This window comes from Littorina saxatilis, linkage group LG12, assembly GCF_037325665.1.
Source record: "Littorina saxatilis isolate snail1 linkage group LG12, US_GU_Lsax_2.0, whole genome shotgun sequence".
NCBI classification, from domain to species: Eukaryota; Metazoa; Mollusca; class Gastropoda; order Littorinimorpha; family Littorinidae; genus Littorina; species Littorina saxatilis.
Window position 1 is genome coordinate 16,189,262 of NC_090256.1, and position 20,216 is coordinate 16,209,477.

At 42.7% G+C, this 20,216-nt stretch overlaps 2 protein-coding genes across 6 annotated transcripts in view; one reads left to right on the forward strand and one right to left on the reverse strand.

The window, feature by feature from the left end:
* LOC138981354 (delta-1-pyrroline-5-carboxylate synthase-like) overlaps nucleotides 1-19,091 on the forward strand; it is a 43,090-nt gene extending 23,999 nt beyond the window's left edge. For all 5 annotated transcript variants that reach the window (XM_070354242.1, XM_070354245.1, XM_070354244.1 and 2 more), the window contains 8 exons: nucleotides 3,812-3,955; nucleotides 5,156-5,373; nucleotides 9,788-9,925; nucleotides 10,589-10,784; nucleotides 11,384-11,505; nucleotides 12,990-13,176; nucleotides 14,603-14,698; nucleotides 15,088-19,091. In XM_070354242.1, coding sequence (XP_070210343.1) covers nucleotides 3,812-3,955; nucleotides 5,156-5,373; nucleotides 9,788-9,925; nucleotides 10,589-10,784; nucleotides 11,384-11,505; nucleotides 12,990-13,176; nucleotides 14,603-14,698; nucleotides 15,088-15,293 — 1,307 coding nt within the window. In that variant the 3' untranslated portion in view covers nucleotides 15,294-19,091. The remainder of the gene's footprint in view (nucleotides 1-3,811; nucleotides 3,956-5,155; nucleotides 5,374-9,787; nucleotides 9,926-10,588; nucleotides 10,785-11,383; nucleotides 11,506-12,989; nucleotides 13,177-14,602; nucleotides 14,699-15,087) is intronic.
* Nucleotides 19,092-20,216, reverse strand: part of LOC138981353 (mitochondrial proton/calcium exchanger protein-like) — a 52,879-nt gene continuing 51,754 nt past the window's right edge. The window contains exon 14 of the mRNA XM_070354240.1: nucleotides 19,092-20,216. This exon is cut by the window's right edge and continues 2,968 nt beyond it. The gene's annotated coding sequence lies outside the window, so the exon portion shown is untranslated.

Genomic DNA, 20,216 nt, shown 5'->3' on the forward strand with positions numbered 1-20,216 from the left:
TGAAAGGTTTCAACAATAGAAGTGCTTGTACAGGCATCAGTACTGTCAACACATGTGCTTTTTCTTTGCGGACTAGCAGCTTTTTCACTGGCTTTTTTTTGTTTTTTTACGACAACCGGCCATTTGTTCGGCAAACGTTTTACACACACTACAGTCAGCTACTTCCACTTTGGAGTTGTATTGTGTCCACATCACTTTTGTTTTTTCAATGTTATTATGTATTGCTTTTGAGAATCCTTGAGATGGAATGTTAGTTTTTTTTAGTTCGCTGAGACGAGAAGAGCATGTTGAACACACTGTACGTGAGAAAGTGGTGCCATTAGCTTCTTCAGAAACTTGAATACCATGAAACTGAAACAACACGGAAGCGTAGTTTTTGCAATGCCTAATGGTATGACGTTTGTCCTTCGCTGCCTTTGATCTTCTGCCACAAATTCTGCACATAGCATTTAGCCTAAATATGTGGAGATCTTCCGTATGTTGCACTGCCGCCATTCTTAACTGGGACACCTTAAATCAATAAATTGAAAGAAATTGACACCAATAAACAAGCTAAACCATGTACACACAAACAGACAGGCAAAAACATAAGCACAATTACAGTCACAAGTGACAACATTAAGTAAAGAATAAACACATCATACTGCTTAAGAACACAAAACAATGGGGGGGGGGGGGGGGGACGCAAAACAAGCAACAACAAAACAGAAAAGATGAAATGCACTGGAGTCAACAGCCACAGCGATTGTCACACATAGTCCATAAAACAAGTGTCTTGCAACGAGTGCCTGTTCCGATGAACCGTGCGTGCACCGCGTGGGTATTTACGGGGCAAATTAAATTGCTCCAGAAATCACACAAACACCTTGCGCAAAACTTATTCTCACTCTATAACACAGTTTAGAATAAGTACTTACTGACGGCAACACAGGAAACACAGTCAATTGCTGCTATGATTGTTGAGCGTGGTCAGAACATGGTACACAACGTGCATATTCTGAATATTGTAAGTGGAACAAAGAGCACGTGTCAGCACTGAGTTATATCAGTATTACCACAATTGCAGAAAAAGCGAGTCTTGCGTAAACCTCTGGTTTGCACTGACACAAAGCCTGTATATCAGAGTAACCAGATACACAAGATGAAGGTAATCCAACCATCAAGTCACGAAAACCATTCATTTCACGCCAAGAAATACGTATTTTTTCACACTGACACACACACAGCTGTACAGTTGCAGACTGGATGCCAAAGTCTTTGTGCTGCGCCAGCATTTCCGCGCCAAAGAGAAGAGAGGTCACCGGCACCGCGCGCGCAGGGCCCGCTGATAAAATTAGGCCGCAAAAGTTCAGCTGAGATAGCAAAGCCCTCCACCAAACGGAACAGTGTGCCTTATGCAATGCGCAGCTAAATTTCAAACTGACGTCTAACGAGTTTTTGTTTGGGGAGGATCTAGCGAAAAGGGTCGACGATGCAGGGAAGAACAGGAAATTATCATCCACACTGTCACAGCCCCTTTCAAAAAACGCCACCAGAGGTCGTCAGTTCTACCAAGGGCGACCTCGACAACAGTTTCAGCAGAGACAACAGTACCAGCAGAGAAGAGGTGTCTCCAACCGACAGACAGGACACAAATTCTCTCCCAAGTTCCACTCCCAACAGAGCGGGATTCCCTCCAAGAAAGCAAAACAGGGAATTCAGGATGAAGCAACAGACATTATCATGTCAGCCTGGAGAGAGGGTACGAAGCGTAACTACGAGTCATATTTCAAACGCTGGCTTCAGCATTGCCTTGAACGGGATAGAGATCCCTTTTGTGCCTCTCCACATGAGTTGATAAGGTTTTTAACGAAACTGTTCCAAGAAGGCAAAGGATACAGCAGTTTGAACATGGCACGAAGCGCTGTTTCCGCATTGTCCCTTCAGGATAATTGTTCAGTGGGTTGTCATCCACTGGTGAAGAAGTTTTTGAAAGGAACTTTCAACAGACGGCCAGCCGCTTTGCCCCGTACTTGTGTGACCTGGGACGCTAATCTAGTGCTAAATTTTTTAAAAAGAATGGTCACCGGCAAAATTTTTATCGCTGGCGCAATTGACGCTTAAAACTGTGCTGTTGTGCTTGTTGGTCTCTAGTCAAAAGGGACAGGCGATTTGGTTGATGGACTTGCGTAACATGAGTTGGACAAAGGAAGATGTACGATGTAGGTTTGGGGATTTGCTCAAAACTTCTGGCCCAAACAAACATCAGAATGAAGTAGTATTTTGTGCTTTTCCGTCTGATTTGGCAATTTGTGTTGTACATTATTTGCAACAATATGTCAAAAGAACTCGTGCATTTAGAGGAACGGAAACGAGACTCTTTATCAGTTGGACAGCCCCTCACAAAGCGGTGTCGAGAGATACTATCCGTCGATGGACAAAGATTGGATTACAAAAAGCGGGTATTGACATGACAATATTTACGCCGCATTCAACTCGTTCCGCTGCATCTAGTAAAGCTGCAAGTAAAATTCCTCTGGCAACCATTCTGAAGACTGTTGGTTGGCGTCGGGCTAACACCTTCACAACTTTTTACAAGAAACCAGTGGACAGTGGGAGGAGTTTTGGACAGGCTGTTCTGTCATGAAGAATTGGGGTAGGTTTATTTGTATTTCAATTCATCGACAGTGCTAGGGTGTAAATGTTGCAGACTTTAAAGTCTCACGTGACCCATTCCTCTCGGAATTGTGGGAGATAAAATTACATAATTATGACGAGCTTACCTGAGTAAGTGAAGTCTAATTGTGGTTTTATCGACCACAATGTAGAGAGGAAAGGGATTACGTGCCTCGCCCTAAGTTGTCTTCAGAGTTATACTGATAACCGTTTTCCCTCCCTATCCCTTTCCTCTCTCTTTCTCTTTTTTTTCTGCACCATTTACACGTCGTTAAACAGTGACGTATTCCCGCGTTCTATCTCACGTAATCCCTTTCCTCTCTACATTGTGGTCGATAAAACCACAATTAGACTTCACTTACTCAGGTAAGCTCGTCATAATTATGTAAATAGTCACAATAGAACTCATCTCGGATCTGCAACTTTCCCAAGAAAGCGACTGCCTTCCCAAGAAACAAACAAAAAAAGTGCCGGAGACAACAAAAGATGTGCCTGAGTACAAATAAAAGTTTGGCCTGATGTTCTCAAAGTTATAGTTTTGGAGCAATCTGTCCGAGTCCACTTCCATTTTTTTTTTGTTTTTGTCGCCCATGTGTTCTAACTGCGGGAAAATGTCATGAAATTGCCTCCAGCAAACGCTACATTTTGTTTCCAGCGTGGACGGCCTCTGGACCCAGGCCACTTGTCAGAGTTTTGTCTTCAGCTTTTCTCTAGCATGACCTTGGTGCTTGCCCTAAAGTAGCTTGTGCGTATTCATTGGTTTGAAACACATTTTTCTGTGAAATGTTATGCGTTGCAATAAAGTTAAATTTGTTATTTGATTACACAGTTTGTGGTTGAAGCCTGCAACTTAGCAGTTTGCCTGTGAGGTAGCTTGTCAGTAAGTGTTCATGTTTTCCAGGCACTTTTGGTGTAAGAATGTGCATAAACTGTATTGAAGCTGACTTTATCTTGTACTCGTGACGGGGGGCGACAAGTATATTGAAGCTGACTTTATCTTGTACAGCTCTAAACGGGGTCAGACAAGTGTATTGAAGCTGACTTTATCTTGTACAGCTCGTGACGGGGGCAGACAACTGTATTGAAGCTGACTTTGTCTTGTACACCTCGTGACGGGGGCAGACAAGTGTATTGAAGCTGACTTTGTCTTGTACAGCTCGTGACGGGGGGCGTCAACTGCAGTCCCTGACCGGAGAACATCGCTCAGCCATCGTCAACAAGCTGGCCGACCTTCTCCTGGAGCGAAAGTCTGACATCATCGCCGCCAACCAGAAGGACGTCAGCGAGGCTTACAACCAAGGTCAGACAACTCTTTTCATTTCTCCTTCTTCGTTCGTTGGCTGAAACTCCAACGTTCAATCATGTTTATGCATAAGTGGGTTTTTACATGTACATGTATGACCGTTTTACCCTGCCTTTTTCAGTTTGAACTGGAGATATCTATGGGAAAAGAAATAGTGATTACCAGTTGATATCAACATTTTTTGAATGCGCTGTACAATGTAGTTCATTTTGGTACTCTACTTTCTTTTTTCTTTTTTTTTTAAGTACCCGCAAAGTTTGTGTTGAACGCTGGCATCCAGAAATGTAGAATATTACTTCAGTCTCCAGCTTGCATAGTTCAGCCAGCATGGACTGGGTGGCCGAGTGGTAACGCACTTGCGCTCGGAAGCGAGAGGTTGCGAGTTCGACCCTGGGTCAGGGCGTTAGCAATTTTCTCCCCCCTTTCCTAACCTAGGTGGTGGGTTCAAGTGCTAGTCTTTCGGATGAGACGAAAAACCGAGGTCCCTTCGTGTACACTACATTGGGGTGTGCACGTTAAAGATCCCACGATTGACAAAAGGGTCTTTCCTGGCAAAATTGTATAGGCATAGATAAAAATGTCCACCAAAATACCCGTGTGACTTGGAATAATAGGCCGTGAAAAAGTAGGATATGCGCCGAAATGGCTGCGATCTGCTGGCCGATGTGAATGTGTGATGTATTGTGTACAAAAATTCCATCTCACACGGCATGAATAAATCCCTGCGCCTTGAATATGTGCGCGATATAAATTGCATTAAAAAAAATATATATATATAAAAAAAATTAAATCCCTGCGCTTAGAACTGTACCCACGGAATACGCGCGATATAAGCTTCATATTGATTGATTGATGGTGATCAGGTTGCTGCTACTGAACTCTTTCTCCAAGTTGTAAAGTTGCGTACAGCTCAAAGAGCAGTTGCATGTTGATTCAGTGCTTCTTCATGTCCCAAGTGCCAGGAGACCAGTTCTGTATTACTCTTGCTTACTATTGTCTGGTGTTCTGAGCGCTTATGCCCCCTTGATATTTCATCTGATGCACAGGGCAGTTACAGAGGTTATAAACAGAAAGTCTTTGAAAACAAGGTCTTAAAAGGGAGGGAGTCCTAAATTGAAGGGTCTTACTTAAGAGGGAGGTTGCGCTGTGGTTTCACAGTATAAGTACAAAATGAATAATCAGTGGTGGTTTTTCCAGGCATGTCCCAGTCCATGATGGCCCGCCTTTTCCTCAACGACCAGAAACTTAAAACACTGGCCGCGGGGCTTCGTCAGATCGCAGACACTTCCCATAACGCCTTGGGGCGGGTGTTGAAACGAACCAGGATCGCAGAGGATATGGAGTTGCGTCAGATCTCTGTCCCTATCGGAGTGCTGCTGGTGATCTTTGAATCTCGCCCTGATGCTCTGCCTCAGGTAAAACATGCGCAGTTTTAGTACAAAACATCCTCAGTATGAGTACAAAACATGCGCAGTATTAGTACAAAACATCCTCAGTATTGGTACAAAACATGCGCAGTATTAGTACAAAACATGCGCAGTATTAGTACAAAACATGCGCAGTATTAGTACAAAACATGCACAGTAATAGTACAAAACATGCGCAGTATTAGTACAAAACATGCACAGTAATAGTACAAAACATGCTCAGTATGAGTACAAAACATGCACAGTAATAGTACAAAACATGCTCAGTATGAGTACAAAACATGCACAGTAATAGTACAAAACATGCTCAGTATGAGTACAAAACATGCACAGTATTAGTACAAAACATGCTCAGTATAAGTACAAAACATGCTCAGTTTTAGTATAAAACATCCTCAGTATTACAGGGGTGGGATTTCTTCCGCCCCTGACGGATTTTCGTCCCAGGAAGAATTTTGGAGAAAAAAAAATGTATATACTTTTTTTGTTAATCCCTGGCAGCTGTTGTTTACACTCCGTTCTGTGAACAGAATGTCAACTACCTTTTACCAATACTAGGCTTATTTAGTACAGGCTTTTTTCAACCAACCACATTCGCATGGGTGAAACTAGCCCGTCCATTGACGTATTTCGGTCAATTGTAAAAATGTTGTGACGGAAATTCCGTCAGTCCGAAATTTTGACCCCAAAACATTATTTTGAAATCAGTTTACTTGCCATGATGTTCGCAAAACTCGTTTGAACTGCTGACGCGATTCGGTTTCAGCTTTCAGTTTGAACGGAAGTACTCTTTTGTGTAAGAATACAGCCCGCGTCTTGTTAAAAACTTCGCAGGAGTCTGACTTTCGGGTCGCTTCATTTCTCTGACTGCGAATAAAAGGCTCTATTTCTAAAGGAAGCCGCTTTTTTCCGTGTTTTGACGGGCAAATGAAGTGATGAAATGATCAAAACATAGAAGATACCCGTTTTAAGTATAAACGCTTCAACAGAGTTGATCGGTGCTGACCAACCGAACAAACGCGCTGGGAAGGAGGGTTTTCGGAAGTGGCTTCAGAATCTTGATACACCGTGAAATTTGTGTGCCATCTGCATAAGTGAGAGATTATGGAATTATCGGGAAGAATATGCACGCGCAAGAAGAAAACACCACAAGAAAGCTGTTCTGACTTCGTGATAAAGTCTGAGTTTACGTCGACCATTTCATTCTTTCTTTCAATGGGCCATGTTCCGTATCTTTGGATCTTCGGTTCAACTTCAATGCGTATCTTTGGTGTAGTTTTCAGGTTAGTCATCAAATAAACAAGACATTAACTTCAGGTGTTCATGTTGTATGTGATATATGGCTGCTGTTTTTCATGTGTGATCAGTTTTGTCATTTTCTGTTTGTCTTTGAGCGTGTATCGTTATGTGTTATAAGCGCATGATCGAGTGACTTGTTTGGTGAAATTGTTGTTTTGTACAAGGGCATTGTTTTTGTGGCTCATCGACTTGATAGGATCTGCTGTTACTTATTACTCATTTCTTTGCTTGCTTCAGCACAGTCTATCTTTACCTTTCAGACACTCTTTTAAGCAGAATAAGTTGAAATGGACCTCTAGAGCGTGTGAGAATGGACTAAAAATAAAAATCCAAGATTTTATTTTTTTTATGGCTGATCACAGTCTCTTAGTTTTTGACAGGCATTAAAGTGTCACATTTTTTTTTTTTAGAGCCCAGGAGAGGCCATAAAATCACCTATAAAACGTCAACATTTGTTTTCAGCGACGGGCGCAGTGGCGTGGTGGTAAGACGTCGGCCTCCTAATCGGGAGGTCGTGAGTTCGAATCCCGGTCGCTGCCGCCTGGTGGGTTAAGAGTGGAGATTTTTCCGATCTCCCAGGTCAACTTATGTGCAGACCTGCTAGTGACTTAACCCCCTTCGTGTGTACACGCAAGCACAAGACCAAATGCGCACGGAAAAGATCCTGTAATCCATGTCAGAGTTCGGTGGGTTATAGAAACACGAAAATACCCAGCATGCTTCCTCCGAAAGCGGCGTATGGCTGCCTAAATGGCGGAGTAAAAACGGTCATACACGTAAAATTCCACTCGTGGAAAAACATGAGTGAACGTGGGAGTTTCAGCCCACGAACGCAGAAGAAGAAGAAGAAGAAGAAGTTTTCAGCTGGGGGGCTTTGCCCCCCTGGGCGGCCCCTGGACCCCTGCCTCAGAATTTTCAGTCAATTTATTTTTTTTAGGTTTCACCCATGCATTCGTTTCGCACCATATAAGGAAGTGCTACATCACAAATGTTGCGTACACGTCATTTCCGGTTGGCGGTGAAACGAAGTTCACACCGAAAACACAAACGACTTTCGTTGATTTGGGCGATTCTACGAATCTACTTTCGTTGACTTTGTAATCATGCTTTGGTTATTTCTGTATGGAAACCTTTAATCTATTGGATATAGGTTACCTGATCGTTATTTTAACTGTTCACATCTTCCTACTTTAAGGTCTGGAGTGGACGCTAAAGTCTGTCTTTCACTGCATTTCTGTAGCATACATTTCGCTTAGGTTGCGCTTGGGAAAATCAAAGATGGCGGCCCGGAGCCGGTTGCCGCTTCACGACTTTAGAGTTCTATTTCTTCCCTAATATAAATAGAATACTTATCTTAATTTGTGAACTGTCTCACTTTGAACAGTTATAAATTGTATGAGTAGAGGTTCGGGTTGCAAATTAATCGCACATAACGCACATCGCGCTTCTTCTGCAAACAGAACTTCTCTGCTGGCGTCGGTCTAAACCGCGACACGCACTGTTGAGTTTCGTTGTGCGCGCGCATCCCAGCGGGCAAGAGAAAATGAGGTGGTGAAGAGAAAGTGGTGGGCTTTGTTCTTGTCTCTAAATCTAGCTAGTAAGTTGACCAAATTGAGTGACAGCATCAGAAGACTGTGTATAGCATTGGCAAGGGATATAACTGGCGGTTTCTGTTTTTGTCTAAACCTTCTTCTTTTATAACCTGAGCAGTTAGCCCTTTTGAAGGTGTCTAATTCAAACAAACTGACTTGAAACTTGTTTTTCATTTGGTTCAAGCTATGGTTCAACAATTATTTGAGAATATACCACCTGCAATGATAAAATCATAAGCTACAAGTAAAAATGTGTACTACAAGGGAGGTGACTGTTATTTTCTGTGTCTGCTTTGTTTGCATGGCGATTTTCCTTTAATCTAATGCAGTAAACATTTGTTTTAAACAAAGACAAAAGTAGGTGATGAAATCAAATACCTTCAAGTTTAGAAGATTTTTTAATTATGTGCATCTCCAATTTTAAGTTTTTGTTTAGGCCGCTTCTAAAACCCTTCTTGAAATTTGTTTACCACTTGTTTTTGTAGACCCCTTAGCAAGAGGGATGCAACCAATCACCTTCAAGTATAGAGGTTTTTGATTTTGTGCATTCATCCCCCCCCCCCCCCCCCCAATAAAAAAGGTGTGTGCTGTTTTCAGTTTTAAAGCCAGGAGAGGCTCAAATAGCAACTCTTGAATTGCTAAAAATTCACTTTCAGCTGGTTAGTTACAAAAACCTTCAAGTTTACAAGATTTTTTACTTTTGTGCATTTCCAATTTTAAGATTTTGTTTAAGCTTATAGGAGCTTCTAAAAACCCTTCTTGAAATGTGTTTACCACTTGTTTTTGTAGACCCCCTAGCAAGAGTGATACAACCAAACATCTTCAAGTATAGAGGTTTTTGATTTTGTGCATTCTCCACCCCCCCCCCCCCCCCCCCTCCATTTGTTGTTGTTTGTTTGCTGTTATCAGTTTTAAAGCCAGCAGAGGCTCCAATAGCCCCCTCATGAAATGCTAAAATTAATTTTCAGCTGGTTAGTTACGAAAACCTTCAAGTTTACAAGATGTATATATTATGCATCTCCAAAAAGCTTGTTTGTTCTAAAATTTACAAGTCAGGAGAGGCCACCTAAACCCTCCCTAAAATGCACCCCGCCGGAGCCTTGGCGGCCCCTAGACCCCGGCTTTCCAAAATGTTCAGTCCTGGCAGCATTTTGGGCTCCCACCCATGGTATTAGTACAAAACATGCACAGTAATAGTACAAAACATACTCAGTATTAGGACAAAACATGCTCAGTATTAGTACAAAACATGCTCAGTGTTAGTACAAAACATGCTCAGTATTAGTACAAAACATGCCCAGTATAAGTATAAAACATCCTCAGTATGATTTGATTTTATTATATTTTTTCACGTTCATGTTTGATTCAAGAGTGGTAGTGGTGGTTTTTCTTTGCAGGAAAAAATTGTTTTTTTCATTCGTCAGGACAGCAGCGACGTGCAGCTGAATTGAAATATTTGAAAACAGTTTTTCGTTCTCAGATTTGATCAATGTATTGCTGCCTATGTGCAGGTGGCAGCACTGTCTATCTGCAGTGGGAACGGCCTGATGGTGAAGGGCGGGCGCGAGGCATCGCATAGCAACAAGATCCTGCACTCGCTGGTCCAGGAAGCTCTAGAACCATTCGCTCCCCCGGAGACGGTGTCACTGGTACGTCCTGACTCTGGACTCTAGCTAAGGAGTAACGTTTTAAAATCCCTCTCCACCTTGCCAGAACTGTTTGCCTCACTGTCTCGGACCTAGTCTAGGCTTTTACGTGGGATAAGACCAAGCCTTCACTTGGTCAGTTACCCTAAATGAACAGTTACCCTAAATGAACAGTTACCCTAAATGAACAGTTACCCTAAATGAACAGTCTTGGGGCTCTCTGTGCACAACGCTATTTTCTAAAAGAATCAATATCATTCATAATAAAAAATCAATTCACCTCAGCAAGCAGTCGGGTATGTTTTTATGCTTGTGTGTATTTGTGTAAGTGTGCGGCGTTCAACATCCCAGGGATTTAGAAGTATTGTACTTGTTGCTACTTTACCTCTAATTGCATGCGATGTGGAACTACTGGTTTGTGTTGAGTCTTGTCATCCCAGGGATTTAGAAGTATTGTACTTGTTGCTACTTTACATCTAATTGCATGCGATGTGGAACTACTGGTTTGTGTTGAGTCTTGTCATCCCAGGGATTTAGAAATATTGTACTTGTTGCTACTTTACATCTAATTGCATGCGAGTCTTTCTTCCATGGAATCCCACTTTGTCATCCACTGTTGATATCGTACCACACTGTGTAATACGGTCTGCCTGTGCCCCTGTGCAGGTGAGTCGTCGTGAGGACATCAACGACCTGCTGCACATGCACGAGTACATCGACCTGGTGATCCCGCGCGGCTCCAAGCAGCTGGTGCACCAGATCCAGGAGAGCAGTCAGCACATCCCAGTGCTGGGCCACAGCGAGGGCATCTGCCATGTCTACATCGATGAGGACATCGACCCCGACGTGGCTTTTCGCATCGGTGTGTGTGCAGGGGCGGATCCAGGGGGGGTTTCCGGAACCCCCCTACCCAGCCTTAAAAAAAAAAAAGAATTTGAAAATAAAGAAAAACTGATGGCTCAGATTGCACCAGATTGCTCCATTATCCTTTATTTTTAGCAACATTTTCCGGGGGGCGGGGGCATGCACCCTGGACACCCCCGCACCCTGGACACCCCCGCACCCCCCCCCCCCCCCCCTCAAGAAGCAGGCCTTTGTCTTCTAAGTGACTGTTTTGGAAAGTAGTTAGGTAAATTGTTGGCTCAGGTTGCACCAGATCGGTCAATTGTCCTTGTTTTTATCCAAATTTGTCTTCTTAAATGTACTTTTTGGAAGGGAAGTTTCTTGGCTCAGATTTCCTTGTTTTTAACAACATTTTTTTTTGGGGGGGGGGAGGAGGGGTGCATGACAGATTGTACCTAACTACATGAAATTGTATCAATTGTTAAAAAATATTCCGAGGGAGCATGCTTTCAATCTTTTGTACAATGTCATGATCTCATGGATGAGAAATGGAGAATGCTGGTCACAAGTTGTGTGTGGAAAATGTTTGTCTCAAGTCGTGTGTCCTTTTCCTTTCAGTGATTGACTCCAAGTGTGATTACCCTGCGGCCTGCAACGCCATGGAAACGCTCCTGATTCACCAGAAACACCGCCAGGGGCCGCTTTTCGACCAGATCTGTGAGAAACTACGCAATGAAGGGGTGAGGTTGTCCTACGTACACTTTCCCACTGGTATCATCATACTTTTCTTGTTATCTTGGACGGGTTGTAATCATGACAAAAGGGAATGTGAAGAGCTGGCATACTGAGATTCTACATATTTCTTACATGAATTTTGTGAACCTTTAACTACAAAAGAAACAGGCATGGAAATCAAATTATTCCCCCCTCTTTTTCTTTACCTCTGTAAACTTGTAGGGCTAGTTATTGTTCGATAAACACCCAGCAACGAAACAAATAACAAGCCAGCAACAGCCTGAATCCTTGATAGCTCAGGAGTTGAGAAACTGTTCCTTGTGGGAACTACTTTTGCGACTCAAAAGTTCCGAACACTCTAATGTACGAAATATACATCTCTGGAGCAAACAATACAAACATACCGCATTTAAACTAGCGAATACAGGCTTTAACACATGAATCTCCTTATAAAATCCATGAGTTTTGGTTGTTTTCTGACTCGAAATCGAAACGATCGCCACTAGCAAATTCCAAGGCAAATAACTTTCATACTTTATTTCGCGACAAGAGTAGTTCCCCTTTGACATTTCTTTTCACACAGCCGCTTTGACAAAAGACTGCAGTCTGACGGTCAGTTTTCAACAATATTTCATTTTATAAACAGATCACACGCAACCAAATGCACACATCCCATCAATTTAAAGAACATAAAGCGGTTTCTTACACTGTTTTGCCCCAGAAAACCGTTTTTCATACAGTATTTAATGTTGGAACACGGGTGCAAAAGTTCGTCTGCTATAATCCCATTCGACGAAAGAAAATTTCCTTAGCGATACCAAAACATGAACAGAACACACAACACCTGCCTTTGCCGCCACAGCAGAATAACAACATAACGGTGTACTTGATTTTAGTCCAAAACAGGGAAACTGACATGAAGTGTTAACAGAATTGAATGATTTTCACGGAACTATACAACCGCGCATTAATCAATCGCCTGCGCAGGTTGGGTGAATCAGAATTCGATCAAACTTTAGCTCAAAAACTCTTCTTTTCTTTGAATAACTGAAGAAAGGAGGAATAAAGAGGTTAGACACCTCGTCTCAGTGAATATTAAATATAATGATCTCAGTTCGCAGTCATGAAAAAACTTGCTAAAGCTCGCATTTTTAATGATCCGCTAACTTTGACCATTATTTTTAATATTCACTGAGACTCGGCATGTAACCTGTACATATACCACATAAACATTAACGTGCTTCTTCTCTGTACATGTGTCTGTCTTTGCGAGTACATGCCTGTGTGAGTGTGTGAGACGGGTTTGTTTATAATGTGTTTCTACAAGCAAGTTCTACAGCAATAATACAGTAGTCATGGCTGCTGATCAGCGTGGTTTATTGCATGTGACCTCCCTGCTGCATCAATGACCCCTCTGCAGCATCAATGCCCCTCTCTGCAGCATCAATGACCTCTCTGCAGCATCAATGACCTCTCTTTTTGACCACAGGTGGACTTCCAGCCCGGTCCCCGTCTCTCCACGATGCTCAAGTTCGGGCCGTCGCTGTCCGCGTCTCTGAGGACGGAGTACAGCGCCATGGAGTGTGCCATCGAGGTGGTGGACGACGTGGACGAGGCCATACAGCACATCAACCAGTTCGGCAGTCACCACACCGACACCATCGTCACCAACAACGGTCAGTTCACTGTGTGCGTGTGTGTCTGTCTGTCCGTGTGTGGTGTGTATGTGTGTTTGAGCATGGTTGTGTGTGTGTCACTGTGTGTCTGTGTGTGTGTCTCTCTGTCTGTCTGTACTTGTGTGGTGTGTGTGTATGTGCATGTCTGTGTGTGTGTCACTGTGTGTCTGTCTGTCTGTCTGTCCTTGTGTGGTGTGCATGTCTGTGTGTGTTGAGTGGATGGCGGGAGTGGTGGGGGTGGATGGTGTGAATGGAGCCACACAACAAGTCTGGCAGTCACCACACTGACACCATTGCAGGGCTAACACCTTTCCGGTTCTCCCCGGAAATCCGGTTTTTGAAAACTTTTAAAACCAGAAAATCCAATTTCTTAAAGTAAAACTGTAAAACCATTGTCACCACACTGACACCATTGTCACCACACTGACACCATTGTCACCACACTGACACCATTGTTACCACACTGACACCAGTGTCACCACACTGACACCATTGTCACCACACTGACACCATTGTCACCACACTGACACCATTGTCACCACACTGACACCATTGTCACCACACTGACACCATTGTTACCACACTGACACCATTGTCACCACACGGACACCAGTGTCTCCACACTGACACCATTGTCACCACACTGACACCATTGTTACCACACTGACACCAGTGTCACCACACTGACACCATTGTCACCACACTGACACCAGTGTCACCACACTGACACCATTGTTACCACACTGACACCATTGTCACCACACTGACACCATTGTCACCACTCTGACACCATTGTCACCCATGATGCTTCCTTCTGTCTCTGTGCTACGCTGCAGGTATTGCAGTGTGGAAAGAACGTTACTTTGAGGAGGAGAGATCAGTTTCACTGTTGTTCTCAGGCTTCTGTCTTCTGTCATTGACGCATGTTTTTGGGATCTGACGCATTGGTTTGTCCTTGGTTGGTCCACCATCTGATGGTTTTGACATGTAGAAGGTCTTCGGACAAAACAATATTTTGCAGCCAAGACATTTGGACCTACACATATTTTCAATCCAGGTCCAACTGACCTTTTGTCCTCTGAGGCTGGGAACAACATTTTATAGCAGAAAGCCATGCTTGTATACACGTGCATGTGTGACAGGGAGACTGCTGCGTCAACCTTCACAGCAGGCTCTGCAGTTGTCAGCCTTGAAGAGCTCGAGCGAGTTTCTTCAACGTTGCTGACACCTGTGAATTTCAGAGTTCTGTTTGTGATAGGATCTGGCTGCTGCGGTCTCCTTGTATGTTCTTGGTTGTCTTTGTGTAAACAGTTTTTATAGGGCTAAGAAATTAGCTGTTAAATTCTCAATCCTGTTTGATTGGACTTCGCCTCCAAGGGTGAATGTTGTGTTTCGGCACTTGGTTACACTTGTATCACTGTTTCAGAATACAATGCTGACAAGTTCCTGCGGCAGGTAGACAGCGCCTGTGTCTTCAAAAACGCCAGCACACGCTTCGCTGATGGATACCGTTTTGGTCTTGGTACGTTTTCACTTACTCAAGAGAAAAATCTTCATGAAATGCTACATGAGAATACTACATAAGATGCTGCATGTTCCACTTGCAGCTCTAAGACATCCAATTAAAACCTGTTAATGGGTGGTTGACCACCAGTCTTGTGTTAAAGCATTGATGGTTTAGTGTACAATGACTTAAGCTGTCTTTTTCATGGCCAGCGAGGGTATTAAAGATATGCTCATTTACTGTATTGCAAGTCTTAAACCACTACAGATTAGATTGGAATTCAATGGTTGTGTTTATGGCGCAATAGCTCCAAGGAATCTCTGCTTAGATTAGTGAAAGAGTCATTGTGCCTTCAGACATCTGTGAGACGAACTGTGAAATACGCTCCACCTCTCTGTCCTGCACAGGTGCGGAAGTGGGCATCAGCACGTCTCGCATCCACGCCCGTGGTCCTGTGGGAATCGAGGGCCTGCTGACCACCAAATGGGTGCTGAGAGGCGCGGGGCAGATCGCGCGGGACTTTACGGACGGGTCACTCAAGTTCCTACACGAAGAACTGCCCTTGGAGGAGGTCAACGGTGCCAGCACCTACCACAAGGTGTCCTCGTCGTAACTCCACCACTCGCAAACACTCGTGATGGGGGGGGGGGGGGGGGGGATATCATGTAGCTGCAAGACTGGTGGCTGTGCAAGAGCTGAGCACTGTTTGAAAGTGACTGTGCACACAGAGGGGATGAGAGGGGAGAATTGCGGGGAGTGGAGGCCATTGGGATGTGGAGCTCTTTGCTTCTTTAGTAGCGCTTTTCCAAAGAATCACTTGGTGATGCAAGATGGTGAAAGTTGTAGGATGCATGGGTGTTATCTTTTGCTTTTTGTAGAAGTTTATTTGCTTGTGTGTTGAACATTATATTTACAATGAGATAAAACAAAAAACTTGTTTGCTGTATTGTTTGCTGTATATATCTGCAGTGATATTAACTTTCAGAGAGAGCATTACAATTGGTAATGCCGATTACTTTCAGACATGCAACACACTGACAGCGACTATTTCACATAGACTGTTTTGTTGTTAATCCAGGCCTGCTCATTTCTTAAAAAGAGTTGAGGCTTTTATCTCAAGGGAAAGTGGGCATTGACTAAATCATGCGACCTATTGTTTTAATTTTCTTGCATAGAATGTGTGTTCAATTTTTTGGTTTAACTCTTTTTCTGATTTTGTCCCTGACGTGAATAATTCTGTAAGCATTCATGAAGATTGTGAATATTTTTGGAGTGTGTGTGTGCGAGTGTGCGTGTGTAAATGACATGGTGCTGATAAGGTCCTGGCTGACTGCTACGCAATGCTTTTGGCAAATGTATCGTGTGCATGAAAGGTGATGAAGAATGGTTACCTGTGTGTATTCACATTGGTCTCACAGCCTAGGCTGTACCTGAAGTGCCATGGTATATGTCTTCTCCTGCTGCCTCTGTACATATCTATTATCCCACCTATCATAACTGCATCTACTCTTATTAAAGGTTGTTCGACAGGCATGTATTTTCAGCGAAATGTATGGGGCTTAAGTGGGTATTCAGTCTTGATGTGGAAAAAAAGTCATTGTGTCTACACCCAGATTTTTTATGTTCTTTTTAGAAAGTTTGAAAATCTGTGGTTGCTTCAAATGATTGCTTGTATATAAATGAAGCTTTCGTGTATGAAAGTCAGATGTTTGCATCTAGAATGACAGATCTTTCAACTGTTTCTGTGTTGGTTTGGCTCATACAGGGTGACCCCAAAAAAAGAGTACCCAAACAAAACGTCATAAATTGAACAAAAATAAAGCAATCTTCATAAAATTTATTTACACACACAAGTAGCCTCTGCATGATTTGCACAGAAAATTTTAGCGTTCTAGCTTGTCTTTCAGGAAAGTTATGCTCATTCTACAGAACATGCTCCAAACGCCGCTGCAGGCAAACTTGAACTCGCCGCGCAAAGTTATCAATCACCCGCACACACTCCTGTTGCGAGATTCCGCGAATGGTTGAATTGTGATGGCTCTCTTGAGTTCTGTGATTGTCTGTGGGTTGTTCCTGTAGATGTTGTCTTTCAGGAACCCCCAAAGATAGAAATCGCGCTGACCGAAGTGTCTCTGGAACTGTACTTGCACATCTCTGTATGATTTTGTGCGAAAATAGGTCTCTATGCAAAACGTCCGTTGATCATTAGTATAGTTCATTGTGAGAACAGCTTTTATTTCATCCAACCATGCAGTGGATTAGCTTGACTCACCTCAAAAAGAAAGAAAAAAAAGTTAAAATTGACAAAGTTATTCAATTTTGTTTGGGTACTCTTTTTTTTGGGGTCACCCTGTATATACCAAGTGGTTCAACCTTCTGACTCTGCTGTAGCAACCTCCAAAGTTCACAGCGAAACGCGGGGCTTGGAAACATGAATACACGCATGCAGGAATAAGGAAAACAAGTCGCGTGAGGGGAAAATACATTTACTCAAGCTGTCAAACTCACAGAATGAAACTGAACGCACTGCATTTTTTCATCAAGACCGTATAGTCGTAGCATCGTCAGTCCACCGCTCGTGACATATCATATCTATATGTTTTTTTAATCGGGAACCGACAAGGAATAAAATGAAATTGTTTTTAAATCGATTTCAGAAATTTCATTTTGATCATAATTTTCATATTTTTAATTTTGAGAGCTTGTTTTTAATCCGAATATAACATATTTATAGGTTTTTTAGAATTGGAAAATGATGAAGAATAAGAATAAATTGTTTTTGGATCGTTATATAAAAAATAATTTAATTACAATTGAGATTTTTAATGACCAAACTCATTAATTAGTTTCAAAGCCTCCAAGCTGAAATGCAATACCAAAGTCCGGCCTTTGTCGAAGATTGCTTGGCCGAAATGTCATTTAATTTCATTGAAAAATGAGGGTGTGATGGTGCCGCCTCAACTTTTACAAAACGCCGAATATGACGTCATCAAAAACATTTATCGAAAAAATGAGAAAACAAGAGGCGAAGCCTTCAAGGCTCACGTAAGAAATTGACAAACAGTAACACAAACTCAATCACTCCGTCACACATACACACACACAGTAAACATAGGTGACACGGTGCAAGAGTGCGAGACACTAGATCTAGATCTGTCTGTCTGTAGCCTACTTACGGGGACACGACTGCCACATGGCCAGATCGACACTGCGCTTTCGACAGCGCTTCCTCGCGCAGACACTGGAAACACGCTGTGCAGATTAACCTGTAGGAAATCTTCTTTATCTATTTTTCTGGAGCTACAAAACCGAACAATGTGAAATCGTCTTCTCTGAATCGGCGAACTGCAGCTTGGTGATAACTGTATCTATACCACAATCCTTCACGCGATCTGACCTAACCTTGACCCCTGACCTGGTCTACATACCACACACGACACAAACCAGTCAGCTGTTTTTACACCCCCCCCCCCCCCCACCACCCGTTTTCTTTGGATACACACTTTAACTACATACGTGCCGACAAAATGTTGATAATTGCTTCAATACTTTGAAGCTGTTGCTTGAATAATAACCAGGTAAAATTAGTATTTCGGTGTTCAGTCAAATGTTAAAGTTTCTACCACAGACATACATACATACGCACGCACACACAGACAAAAGTTAGCATCGCATAGGCTACACTTACGTGAGCCAAAAACCATCTTGGAATATCCTTTTCAGGAACTCTCATGTAAAGTTTCATGAAGATCGGTCCAGTAGTTTACTCTGAATCGCTCTACACACACACTCTCTCACATACACCATGACCCTTGTCTCGATTCCCCTCGGATTGAGTGGGTACATGTGGGTATGTGAGGGTGCTTTTATATGTGGGCATGTGAGGGTATTTTGTTGTTTGGTATTCTTTCAGTATTGAAGACTTGATGGAGGTATTTTCCGTTTGACGTGGGAGTGGCAGATGAATCATATTTTATTTTAATAGTACATGTATTCCGAGTTGTCATAAATATCCTTTGAGATCTGTCATTAGGTATGTGTACGTGCAAAACGAGATGACTTGGTTCAGAGGGACGCTATAGATATGTCCTCCTGTCTGCAGTACCGATTGAATGGTGTGTTTCTCTGATTGAATCGTGAATTTCACTCCACAGCCTTGCAGTATCCCTTGTGAATGTGACAGTTACTGGTATTGTTTGTTTTGAGTCGTTTGTAAAACTGTTCCATTGATTCTGAAGAGTGCGTGGCAGAAATAATTAATCAATTAATTCTGCAATTGCTAATGAAACTGCAACATTAACATGTAGTTGTAACCTCTCTTCTTTGACTTTCGATGCAAGCTGGTGTGAAAAAAAGTATTGTTTTCAATTCAAGTGTATTTGGAATGACAAATAAAATGAACATGCCAACATCTTCTTTTTATCTTTATTGATGTTTTCTAAATAAATCTCTGAATACAGGTGTGTAGACAATGGCATGTATCACAATCAGCAATTCTAATCACTGGGTGTGAAGAATGAAGACATAGACACACGGCACACCTTGCAGCCTATGACACTTCGCTTGGAGTAGTCGACTAGGCCTAAATCAGCTACAGCCTATGACACACTTCTCGGCTTGGAGTAGTTGACTAGGCCTAAATCAGCTACAGCCCATGACACACTTCTCGGCTTGGAGTAGATGACTAGGCCTAAATCAGCTACAGCCTATGACACACTTCTCGGCTTGGAGTAGTTGACTAGGCCTAAATCAGCTACAGCCCATGACACACTTCTCGGCTTGGAGTAGACGACTAGGCCTAAATCAGCTACAGCCTATGACACACTTCTCGGCTTGGAGTAGATGACTAGGCCTAAATCAGCTAGAGCCTATGACACACTTCTCGGCTTTACTGTACCAAGCACCTGTATCTGTGTAAGGTGACCTTGTCAAATCCCCCCTTGTACAACCCATTTTTCATTGCTCTCTGGGCGAATTGCTCGTTAACTTTTGTTTGATTCCATCCTGTTTACAATTTTTTAATGCTGACGTGAAGGAAGCAAACGACAACAAAGACAGACTGCAAAAAAGAGATATTCAGACTTTATTACCTTTACATTTAAGAGACTTTATTACCTTTATATTTATCCATGGACGCATCTGTAAACAGATCTTCGTCCGGTGGAGGAAGAGAGATTGGGACTCCCTGTGAAATCGATTGATTTTATCGTGAGCTATGACCATCAGCATATGATTGCAACACAGTTTTCTCACACTTTTTGCATAATATCTAAGTACTTTCTGTACACTTGCCACACACACCACGTGTGAATCATTTGCACAAACATTCTTTCTTTCTTTCTTTGGTGTTTAACGTCGTTTTCAACCATTCAACCTTTGTCGCTGCCCTACACGCCACCAGGCGTGAAAGGCAGTAAGTAAGTAAGTCAACCATTCAAGGTTATATCGCGACGTGGAAAGGGGGGAGATGGGATATAGGGGAAAGGGGGGAGATGGGATAGAGCCACTTGTTAATTGTTTCTTGTTCACAAAAGCA